The 12,639-nt window shown below is 42.9% G+C and overlaps 1 protein-coding gene and 1 long non-coding RNA gene across 2 annotated transcripts in view; both read left to right on the top strand.

The window, feature by feature from the left end:
* Nucleotides 1-3,821, top strand: part of LOC310837637 (uncharacterized protein) — a 4,713-nt gene extending 892 nt beyond the window's left edge. Inside the window, exons 2-3 of the mRNA XM_083724548.1 lie at nt 398-571; nt 1,949-3,821. Coding sequence (XP_083580674.1) covers nt 439-571; nt 1,949-3,345 — 1,530 coding nt within the window. The 5' untranslated portion in view covers nt 398-438 and the 3' untranslated portion in view covers nt 3,346-3,821. The remainder of the gene's footprint in view (nt 1-397; nt 572-1,948) is intronic.
* LOC310838315 overlaps nt 1-12,639 on the top strand; it is a 110,729-nt gene that overhangs the window by 50,548 nt on the left and 47,542 nt on the right. The window lies entirely within an intron of this gene.

Here is a 12,639-nt window from a genome sequence, read left to right as displayed (position 1 = left end):
GAAATTGGAACCACTGGAAAGGTTTATAAATGGGGTTTGTGTTGGGAAGGGGCTGTCCCATTTGTGCTTTTCCAGGGGCAGGAGAATCTAGTGAGAGCCAGTGTGGAGTAGTGGTTAAGAGCAGTAGACTCGTAATCTGGTGAACCGGGTTCGCATCTCCGCTCCTCCACACACAGCTGCTGGGTGACCTTGGGCCAGTCACACTTCTCTGAAGTCTCTCAGCCCCACTCACCTCACAGAGTGTTTGTTGTGGGGGAGGAAGGCAAGGAGAATGTTAGCCGCTTTGAGACTCCTTCGGGTAGTGATAAAGCGGGATATCAAATCGAAACTTCTTTTTCTCTCCTTCTTCTTCCCTGCAGGGCCTTTGAGGCTCCCTTTGCTTCTTCCTGTCTCCCAGGACCCTGCAGCTTGTTTTGGCTCCTTGACTCTTCAGGAAGGATGAAAGGGATGGATCCTGCAAAGCTAGCGAGGATGGATGGGGGAAGATGGACGGTTGACCTGGTCAGGTTGTCTCCTGCATCCCTCCTCACAACCTCTGAGTGCTCCTCTCTAGGGCTCTCAGAGAGATCTGGTGAGTTCCAGGGGAGTGGAGATGGGGACATGGAGGGATGGAGCCAGAGAGGTATTGGGGCTTGCTCAGCCTGGGGGTGGGGGGAGGCAGGCAGGCGGGTGGAGATTGAGAAGGTGAGCACCTCTTTGGGCTCCACCACCTGCCTGCCTGCCTTCCTTTGTCATCTGCAGGCAATTTGAGCTAGGAATACATCACAGCTCCCTGGCCACCACGATGTATTGGCAGCTCAAAATGTCTAATACCAGTGCCGTGATCTGAATGCCCTACCAGTGTCAAAAAACCTACAGCTCCGTCACACAGCAGTAGAAGCAACAACTCTTTAAGGTAACGTGATGCTGCTTTGCAGTTTGAATGCAAATTAACAATCTCAGAAAATTAGAATATTAAATGAAATCAGCAAAACAAGGCAGTAATTGATGCAAAAGGGCCCCAAACCAAGTAGTGACTACGCGTGCATGCTTCTACTTCCCAGAGGTGCATTATTGCTCTATTTGCAGTCCTTGTTTTGCTGATTTCATTTAATATTCTAATTTTCTGAGATTGTTAATTTGGGGTTCTCATCAGCTGTATGCCATAAAAATAACAATTATAGCAAATAAAGGCTTGACATGTCTTGCTTTGCATGTCATGAGTCTATCTCGTATATTATTTCACCTTTTAAGTTGAATTACTGAAATAAACAAACTTTTCCACAATATTCTAATTTTTTAAATTTCACCTGTATATATATTCTTCATTGATTTAGATTATTTCTACGTTTATCCCATTCGTTATTCTAGATAATAAGCTACACTCAAAAAACCAAAATAGTTTCCAAAACATCAAATAATACTGCTACATTAGGTATGAAGAGTGAATTACAAGTGCTTCTATCTATATGAGACTTTTGAGACTTTTTCTGAGGCACATAGCAGCATAAAACAGGCAGCAGGTGCTCTCACAGAAAACCTCTCTCTCACTTGACAGTTGAGAACAGACCTAACTGAAAAAACGGTCTTCTGGAGTGACAGTCACCCTTTCCATAGCAAATTGGAGGCAACATTCACACACAGTTGTTAGGGAAGTTGAGGTAATTTCTGTCAGGTTTGGGTTTCTGTTTTAGCCTCTGCCCGTTTTTTAAAGAGAAGACCAATGTTAGAGTTGTAGTGGATTTCATGATTGTGGCAACAAAAATCCGTCCTAGAAAAGAGCCAGACTTTCTGAACCTCTGGTACTCAGAAATACGTCTGTGAATGCTGGTCGACAAAGGCCATGACCTCTGTAGAAAGACCTCACATCTTCTGCTCTTCCTCTTTCACAAATGTTCATTAGCATTGTTCAGTAATTGGGGGCTCCATTTCTTCCTGAGGATCTAATTAGTTTCTGACTTTGTTGTAGGTGGTGATGAAATGGAAATGAAGAATGGGGGAGACCATGACAAAATCCACACAGTGGAGAAGCCATATCAAAATTGGGAGTATGGAGAGAGCTCCAGTCAGAGTTCCCGTTCCCATCAAAGAACTCACAGTGGGAAGAAAGGCTATCAATGCTCAGAATGTGGGAAGAGCTTCAGTCGGAAGGACAAACTCACTTTGCATCAGAGAATTCATACTGGAGAGAAACCCTATCAGTGCTCAGAATGTAGGAAGAGCTTCAGTCGGAAGGACAAACTCACTTTGCATCAAAGAATTCATACTGGAGAGAAACCCTATCAGTGCTTGGAATGTGGAAAGAGCTTCAGTCAGAGCACCCATCTCACTTCCCACCAAAGAATTCATACAGGAGAGAAACCCTATCAGTGCTTGGAATGTGGAAAGAGCTTCAGTCAGAAGGACAATCTCGCTTCCCATCAAAGAATTCATACTGGAGAGAAACCCCATCAGTGCTTGGAATGTGGGAAGAGCTTCAGTCGGAACGACAGTCTCACTTCCCACCAAAGAATTCATACTGGAGAGAAACCCTATCAGTGCTTTGAATGTGGAAAGGGCTTCAGTCACAGCACCCATCTCACTTGCCACCAAAGAATTCATAGAGGAGAGAAACCCTATCAGTGCTTTGAATGTGGAAAGCGCTTCAGTCAGAGCCCCCATCTCACTTCCCACCAAAGAATTCACACAGGAGAGAAACCCTATCAGTGCTTGGAATGCGGAAAGAGCTTCAGTCACAGCCCCCATCTCACTTCCCACCAAAGAATTCATACAGGAGAGAAACCCTATCAGTGCTTGGAATGTGGAAAGAGCTTCAGTCAGAAGGACAGTCTCGCTTCCCATCAAAGAATTCATACTGGAGAGAAACCCCATCAGTGCTTGGAATGTGGGAAGAGCTTCAGTCGGAACGACAGTCTCACTTCCCACCAAAGAATTCATACTGGAGAGAAACCCTATCAGTGCTTTGAATGTGGAAAGGGCTTCAGTCACAGCACCCATCTCACTTCCCACCAAAGAATTCATAGAGGAGAGAAACTCTATCAGTGCTTTGAATGTGGAAAGCGCTTCAGTCGGAAGGACAGTCTCGCTTCCCATCAAAGAATTCATACAGGGGAGAAACCCTATCAGTGCTTGGAATGCGGAAAGAGCTTCAGTCAGAGCACCCATCTCATGTCCCATCAAAGAATTCATACAGGGGAGAAACCCTATCAGTGCTTGGAATGCAGAAAGAGCTTCAGTCAGAGCACCCATCTCATGTCCCATCAAAGAATTCATACAGGGGAGAACACCTATCAGTGCTTGGAATGTGGAAAGAGCTTCAGTCGGAAGGACAGTCTTGCTTCCCATCAAAGAATTCATACGGGGTGAAACCCTACCAATGCTTGGAATGTGGAAATAGCTTCAGTCAGAGAACCCATCTCATTTCCCATCAAATAATTTGTACAGGTGTGAAACCCTATCAGTGCTTAGAATGTGGAAATAACTTCAGTCACAGCCACAATCTCACTTCCCATCAAAGAATTCATACAGGGGTGGGAGACGTCCGGGTTTGCGCCATCGACTAATGGCGGATTCCCTCCGAGCTCCAGAGGGAATTGGCTCCGCAGGATCGGGTCTTGTCCGCGGCGGCGACGTGGGGACCCTTAAAAATCACAGGCGCGGAAGCCTGTGAACGTGGTGACTCGGCGGGCACCATTTGCGCCCACAAAACCATGAGGGAGCCTTTTTAAAGGCTTCAGAACAGGGACAGGGTGCGGCGCAGTACTGTGAGTAGACTGCTCCTTCTGCGGAGCGAAGCCACAAGCCATTGTCGGAGAGCGCTGACTTTTTCCTTGGAAAAATTGGACTTTAACAACCCGTGAGTAATATGGAATTTGGAATTTAAAGGAAAACCTTTGTTGAATTAGGAACGAGCGGGGAAGGGTTAAAAAGGAAGTCCGCCCCCCCCTTTGTAGATAATCTAAAGCAAAGAACCTGCTATCTAAAGTCGAGAGAATCCTTTCTTTCTTTTTTAAAAGACTTCAACCTTCATGGTTTGGCACTATAAGAAACTTTACTGGAGGATAAAAGATTAATTTTGAGAGTTGAAGTTTCAACCCCCCCCCCCCCCGGACCCGGGAGCGTCCTGCGAGAGAGCCTGAGAATGAGCTATTGAAGAGTTTGACAGCTGTCAAATTGGCTGTCAGCAGGAAAAAGAGAACTTTGTTTTCATCGCTTCTGCTGGTTATATTTGTTACAAATTTGTTGAAAATAAGGAAGGGCTGATACAAATTAACTTGACTGTTGGATTTTAGCTGAAAGACATTAAGGAACTAAAATCCCTCTAGAGGGGATTTAGGACATTACAAGAATGGCTGGAGGAGGGAAAATCCAGACTGAATTGGATAGAACATTTGTTCTCTTGGGAAAGTGACAAGGTGAAATTGATGTTTTGGCTACAAGCCTCACAACTTTGGTCTTAGCAGCAAACAACATTGTTGAAGCTGATAAGGACTTGAAGCAGGAAGCCCATACAATTGGGCAAATAGAGAAATTTGAGAGTCATGAGAATATGGAGAAGGAGACATATGCTGCCCCTGAAGAAAAGGAAGGAGGAGCTGTAATTTTGCAGATGTTAAAGGAGAGTTGTAATTGGTGGACTGACATGAAGGCAACAAAGGAGAATAAAAACTTGATGTGGAAAGCCTGGCCTGAATTGGAGAGCCTAAAATTGAGAGATCTCCTTATGTGGAGATCTGAAGACCGAAGGATTACAAATTTGATTAAGGTGGAAGTTGGAGCTTTGGGGACACTTGGACTTGAAAGGAGTATGAAACAAGATTTGGAGTACCCCATAGGCTCTATTTTCAAGTATGGAGGGCTCGCTGGAAAAAATATGGATCCTGTTGGGCCGAAGTCTCCCCGAGATTTGGGGTTTAACATTAAGGACTATCAAAAAGGCCGGCAGAGAAGAATTGAAAGAGATTTAAGAACCTCGGACGTGAGATCTCCAGGCTAAACAATATATTGAACGGATGAACACTTGTTGGGGACTGAAACCGGGAAAGGGGTGGGTGGAGTCTGGGAATCCAAAGGGTATATAACTTGCTTTGTTGTTATTTTGTTTTGCTATCTGTATGGAATTGGGGAAAGCTGTGGAAGGGAAATTTCGGTCGACTTTAGGGAAAATGTTTAAGAATGAGTAACAATGTATAAATACCAATGTTTAAATTTGGATAAGTTAAAATTGGTTTTTAAAATGGTTTAAATTAAATGAAAATAAGGTAATAAGGATTTGCTGAATTAATGATTCAAATTGGAATACAAAAAGGGGAGGTGAGAGGAGGTCTGAGAATCAAGTTAAATGAAAATAAGTAATTGAAATTTTATGTGTTTCTTTTTTAATTTTTTTAAGTTTTGGATTTTTGTATTTCTGTTGTTTTTTGTTTAAATTTGTTTTTGTGTGTTTTTTTGAAAATGCTAATAAATATTCATTAAAAAAAAAGAATTCATACAGGGGTGAAACCCTATCACTGCTTGGAATGTGGAAAGCACTTCAGTCAGAGGAGCAGTCTCACTTCCCATGAAAGAATTCATACAGGGGAGAAACCCTACCAGTGCTTGGAATGTGGGAAGAGCTTCAGAAAGAGGGCAGGTCTCACCCGCCATCAAAGAACTCATACAGTGGTACCTTAGGTTAAGAACCTAATTAGTTCTGGAGGTCGATTCTTAACCTGAAACTTTTTTTTTCTTTCAAAATTTTTATTAGTTTTTATAATATCAACGACAAACAAAAACATAAAACAAACAAAACATAACAAACATAAATCATAAAATTATTGAAAATAACAGTTATTTACTTTGTAAAACGACTTCCTAGTTTCCCCTTAGTTGAATTTCATTGCACATCCTTATAATGGTTTTCCAAATCCCAATTTTAATACCCTTTAAATTAAACATTAACATCTTTAAATCTTCTCCTTCTTGTATTAAACATATTATTTTATCAGTTAACATAAATGCAACCCTAAGCCCATTCAGTTTCTGGACGCTATTTCCAGTTATTTTAGCTTAACAAATTTAGCTAAATCATTAAATTTCTTCCATTCTTCATGGTGTTCCTCCTCCTTCTGGTCGCGGACGGCTAGCTCCATAAAATCCATCATCTTCATCTGCCATTCTTCTACTCTTGGTAATGCTTGAGTTTTCCACTTTTTAGCTAACAAAATACAAACCGCAGTTGTGGCATACAAAAATAGATTAACATCTTTCTTGGTCAATTCCAACCTGAAACTCTTCTTAAGCTGAAGCACAACTTTAGCTAATGGTGCCTCCCACTGCTGCCACGCTGCTCCCTCGCAATTTCTGTTCTCACCCTGAAGCAAAGTTCTTAACCCGAGGTACTATTTCTGGGTTAGCGGAGTCTGTAACCTGAAGCGTCTGTAACCTGAGGTAACACTGTACAGGGCATGAAGCATAATAGAAATGTGGAAACAGCTTCTCTTCCAAGATGCTTCTAGCTTCCCATGAAGAATTTCATGTGATTGAGCAGGTGGTTGCTGAAGAGCTCCAGGGATGCCTGGAGGATGGGGAGCATTTGGATCCCTTCCAATCGGGAATCAGGCCTCATATTGGGACTGAAACTGCCTTGGTTGTGCTGGTCGATGATCTTCGGCACGCTAGGGACAAAGATGAAAGCTGTTTCCTGGTTCTGCTGGAGCTCTCAGTGGCCTTTGACACCATCGACCACAACATCCTTCTGGACCGTCTCGAGGAGCTGGGAGCTGAGGGTTATACAGTGGTTCCACTCCTTCCTCCTGGGCCGTGTTCAGAAAGTGGTGGTGGGGGATGAGTGTTCAGACCCCTGGGCTCTCACTTGTGGGGTGCCTCATGAAGCTCCTGGGAGAGATCAACAGGGGGTTTGGGCTGGGTGTTCATCAGTATGCGGATGATACCCTGGTCTAACTCTCTTTTAAATCGGAACCAGTGAAAGCGGTGAAGGTCATGTGTGAGTGTCTGGAGGTATTTGGAGGATAGATGGCAGGTAATTGATTGTGGTTGAATCCTGACAAGACAGAAGTGCTGTTCTTGGGTGACAGGGGGCAGGCTGGTGTTGAGAACTTGCTTGGGCTACTGCAACACATTCTATGTGGGGCTCCCTTTGAAGGTGACCTGGAAACTACAACTAATCCAGAAAGGGGTTATCTTTGAAGAGAGCACATAACACCGGTCTTGAAAGACCTACATTGGCTCCCAGTACGTTTCTGGACACAATTCAAAGTGTTGGTGCTCATCTTTAAAGCCCTTAACCGCCTTGGCCCAGTATACCTGAAGGAGTGGCTCCACCCCCAGCCCTATGTCTGGACACTGAGGTCCAACTCCCAGGATCTTCTGCTGGCTCCCTCAGTGCGAGAATGAAGTTACAGGGCCTTCTCGGTAGTGGCACCTGCCCTGTGGAATGCCCTCCTACCAGATGTCAAAGAAATAAACAACTGTCTGACTTTGAGAAGACAATCTCAAGGGAGCCCTGTTTAGGGAAGCTTTTAATATGTGATGAATTATTGTATTTTAATATTTTGCTGGAAGCCTCCCAGAGTGGTTGCAGAAACCCAGCCAGATGGGTTGGGTATAAATAAACTATGGCTATTGTTACTGTTTTAAGCACTTTCCCACGCAATATGGGAATCCAAATCCATCTGAAGTTCAGGAGCAGTTGGACAATCCCCAGATTCTGGGGATCTCCATTTGGGGCCATCTGGTAGAAAAAGGGGAACTGGGTTTTATCCTGAATAGTAGGAACAGTGTATCCATAACTTGCCCTGGACGCAAAGGGAGAGGTGAGTGCTTTGCTGTGGTTCCAGGACAAATCTCAGACAGTTGACCAACTACAGTCCCACACACACACACACAAAGAACAAGACAAAATGCTGACCGTGCAGAACAGGAGGAGGTCTTCCAGGAATGCCTCCAGACTCTCAATATTTTGTGGGACAGATTCACATCCCAGAATATTAGACTAGGAACCCGGCTACATTACTCAAAAAACAGTGTTTTGAATGCATTATAAACACGCAACATGGTTTTAAAAAGCAGTGGTGGGGTGTCATAGGGCATCTGACACCAGTGTTGAGTGCTCCTGCTTCCAGGTTCCATCCCACCCTCACCTTTGGGAGAGTCCAAAAAGGAAAGAATGAAAAGCCCATGGCAGAGGCACAACTCCGTCTTAACACCAAACCAGCCATACCTGTGGGATTTTGTAGATGCTTGACACAGGTGACATATGTCTAGAAATACCAGGTTCAGCATCTTCAAGAACAGCCAACAGGTTATTCCTCTTCCCACAGTCATAGTTTGGAATGTCTGCATGCCCAGTAGAGAGCAGGTCTAGCAGGGCATCAGAAGTCATCCTTGCATTAGAATATTGGTCATAGATGACATAGCCGAGGGTGACGTTGGGTAAGAGCCTGGGGTCCTGATTGATTTCACAAATGGCAGCCAGGAAGGACAGGACATTCCAGAATTTCCCACGATAGCCACTGGAATGAAAAAGTGCCCTACATTGAATGAAAACGTTTCTAATCCTTGCTGTATCTAAACTCTCAGCTGTTTGCAGCACAGAAAAGAAAACGAGTCCACCCTGAGATGCTCAAATACCTTCCATTAGCGACCTGTAGGAGAGAGGAAAGGCCCATCAGCCTCACTGAAGGTGGACTGACACCATAGTGAAACTGACCACAACTTTCACCATCATGAACATTTCATGAGATTGCGTTTCAGCTGTGTTTACAGTCAGCTGCGTTATTTACCCCCTTGTAGGTTTGGATTTTTAAATTCCACTTTGCACAATCATAACATTCTCAAACGCAGCATACTCATGTTCAGTCAGGACTTCAGCATCAGCTGCTGCTGCTGCACCTTCAACTGAGAAGCACCTAAGTTCATGGTCCTGGCATATGGGGGCAACTGGAACCTATGAAATCAGAGTGTGCCTCCAGACAGTCAATATTTTGCAGGAGGGATTCAAGCAGTTGATTCCCTTACCTTTACCGCCCCAACCTGGCCACAGTGATCCATGCAATGGCCACCTCCAGGCTTGACTACTGTAATTCGCTCTACGCGGGGCTGCCCTTGAAGCTGTCCCAGAAACTCCAGCGGGTGCAGAATGCTGCAGTGAGGCTCCTCACGGGGTCTCTGCCATGGGAGCATATTCACCCAGTGCTTTTCCAGCTGCACTGGCTCCCGGTGTAGTACAGGGTCAGATTTAAGGTGCTGGTTTTGACCTTTAGAACCCTTCACGGCCTAGGACCCTCGTACCAATGGGACCGCCTCTCCCGGTATGGCACACGGAGGACCTTAAGGTCCATAAATAGCAACACCCTAGAGGTCCCGGGCCCTAAGGAAGTTAGATTAGCCTCAACCAGAGCCAGGGCTTTTTCAACACTGGCTCTGGCCTGGTGGAACGCTCTGTCTCATGAGACCAGGGCCCTGCAAGATCTGACTTCTTTCCGCAGTGCCTGTAAGACAGAGTTGTTCTGCCTGGCCTTTGGCTTTGAGTCAATTTGATTCCCTCCCCCTCTTTTTCTTTTCTCCTGTGATGAGGCTGCATTTTAACGTTTCAATGTTGTATTTTAATCTTGTTTTTAAGTTGTATTCATTCAACTTGTTTTTGTTATTGCTTGTTAGCTGCCCTGAGCCCGGCCTTGGCTGGGGAGGGCAGGGTATAAATAAAATTAATTGTTGTTGTTGTTGTTGTTGTTGTTGTTGTTAAAGACCACCACATAATCAAGTAAATCAGGATGAATGCTGAATCAGCAGGGTTTCTGGAGAAGCCTTGAATCAGGTGGAGAGCATTATTGTTTGTTTGCTTGAATTATTCATTGACTGAATCAGAAGCAGGATGTCACCTCACATTCCTCTCTTTTTATATATATATTTTTTTTTTATTAATTTTATAGAAAATAGAAATACAGAAAAAAGAATAAAGAGTAGAGATAGAAAAAATGAAGTAAATAATTTCCATAGTCTTTTTTCCATCACTTTTAAAGGACTTCCCCACATCATCCAAATCCTGCGTTCTCTGTAATGTTAATCATCAGCAATTTGTTAAAATTAATTCATAATCATAGTTGTATTCTCATTTTTATCATGTGGCCTCATTTTTTTTTTAAATATTATAATCCATTTCTTGTATATTTTAACTTAAACACAATAAAATTATATCATTCTTATACCTTTACCTTTCTTGTGTCTTAATTTCAACTTCATTATCTTACATTTACTGAAGCAGGGGTTTCCCAAAAGAAGCATTTTTTTAACATTCATACAACTTATAATGTTTTTTCAAATAGTCCTTAAATTTTTCCCAATCTTCCTCCGTTGTTTCTTCTCCCAAGTCTCGGATTCTGCCAGTCATTTCAGCTAAATCCATATAGTCCAGCAACTGCAGTTGCCATTCCTCCAGCGTGGGTAAATCTTGTGTCTTCCAGTGCTTTGCAATCAAAATCCTGGCTGCTGTGGTAGCATACATAAAGAAAACTCTGTCTTTCTTGAGCAATCTCTGGTCCACCATGCCCAGAAGGAAGGCCTCTGGTTTCTTAGGTATAGTGAATCTAAGTACCTTTTTTAGTTCATTATGAATCATTTCCCAGAAAGCCTTCACTTTCGGACAAGTCCACCAGAGATGAAAGAAAGTCCCTTCCGCCTCTTTGCATTTCCAACATTTATTATCAGACAGATGGTATATTTTAGCAAGCTTGACTGGGGTCATGTACCACCGGTAGATCATTTTCATAATATTCTCCTTCAAGGCAACACATGCCGTAAATTTCAACCCGGTGTTCCATAACCTTTCCCAGTCTTCAAACATAATGTTGTGTCCTACATCCTGTGCCCATTTTATCATGGCGGATTTAACTGTCTCATCCTGTGTATTCCACTTAAGCAGCAAGTTATACATTCTAGATAGCAATTTACTTTTCGGCTCTAACAGTTCTGTTTCTAGTTTCGATTTTTCCACCTGGAATTCAACCTTTTTATCCGCTTTAAAAATCTCCTGAATTTGAGCGTAATGCAACCAATCTCGCACCTTGTCCCTTAACTTTTCCAAACTCTGCAACCTCCAATTATCACCAATTTTTTCAATTATTTCCCAGTATTTAGGCCAATAAGCTTCCATACTGAGTCTCTTACGGGCCTTGGCCTCCACCGGCGAGAGCCACCTTGGAGTCTTACTCTCCAATAAGTCTTTATATTTTGTCCAGACCATTAAAATTGCTCTTCTGACAATATGGTTTTTGAACAGTTTATGCACTTTAGCCTTGTCATACCACAAATATGCATGCCATCCAAACGCATTGTCAAACCCTTCCAGATCTAGGACATCAGTGTTCTCAAGTAAAATCCAATCTTTCAACCAGCAGAAGGCTGCGGATTCATAATATAACCTCAAGTCTGGCAGGGCAAATCCCCCTCTTTCTTTCGCATCAGTTAGTATTTTAAATTTTATTCGGGGCTTTTTGCCCTGCCAAACAAACTTAGATAAGTCCTTCTGCCACTTTCCAAAGCATTCCACCCTGTCCACGATCTGTAGGGCCTGAAATAAAAATAACATTTTAGGCAAAACATTCATCTTTACAGCAGCTATTCGGCCTAACAAGGAAAGCTTCAATCTTGACCATATTTCCATATCTCTTTTAATCTCTGACCAACATCTCTCATAGTTGTCTTTAAACAGATTCAAATTTCTGGAGGTCAGATGCACCCCTAGATATTTAACTTTTTTAACCACATTTAATTCTGTTTCCTTGCTGAACTCATCTGTTTCTATAGGTGTCAGATTCTTTGCCAACACTTTAGTTTTCTGCTTGTTTAACTTAAACCCGGCCACTCGACCAAAATCAGAAATTAATTCTAACACTCTTTTAGTACTGGGGACTGGTTCCTGCAATGTCAATACCAAGTCATCTGCAAATGCTTTCAATTTATACTGTTTCACTCCGACCTCGATTCCCTGAACCAACCGGTCCTTTCTAATCATATTTAGCAACACCTCCAGTACTGAAATAAACAATAGGGGGGATAGGGGGCACCCCTGACGTGTCCCTTTTTCAATCTTGAACTCCTCTGTCACCACATTATTTACAATCAGTTTAGCTTTCTGTTCTGAGTAAATTGCTTCTATACCGTTTTCAAAACCCCGCCCCACTCCCATCCCTTCCAAATTTTTCTTCATAAACATCCAAGAAATGTTGTCAAAGGCTTTCTCTGCGTCAATAAAAATTAAAACTGCTCTTGTGCTAAGATTTGTTTGTAAAAGTTCCAAAATGTCGATAATGTTTCTTGTATTGTCAAACAAATGCCTACCAGGGAGAAAGCCAGCTTGGTCTTTGTGAATCACTTCATTCAAAACTTTTTTTAATCTACTTGCCAAGATGTCAGCAAAAATTTTGTAATCCACATTTAGGAGTGAGATGGGGCGGTAGTTCTTAAGTTGGGTCTTCTCAGTTTCTAGTTTAGGTATCAATGTGATGAAAGCTTCTTTCCACGTTTCTGGTGCCTTCCTCCCCTCCATAATCTGGTTACAAACCTCCATCAAGGGTTGTATCAAATAGTCCTTCAAAACCTTATAGTATTTGGAGGTTAGTCCATCAGGCCCAGGAGATTTGCCTAATTGAAGATTCTGAA

This window comes from Podarcis gaigeae, assembly GCF_964106915.1.
Source record: "Podarcis gaigeae genome assembly, chromosome: 2".
Lineage (NCBI taxonomy): Eukaryota > Metazoa > Chordata > Lepidosauria > Squamata > Lacertidae > Podarcis > Podarcis gaigeae.
This window is presented reverse-complemented; position numbering and strand designations above follow the sequence as displayed.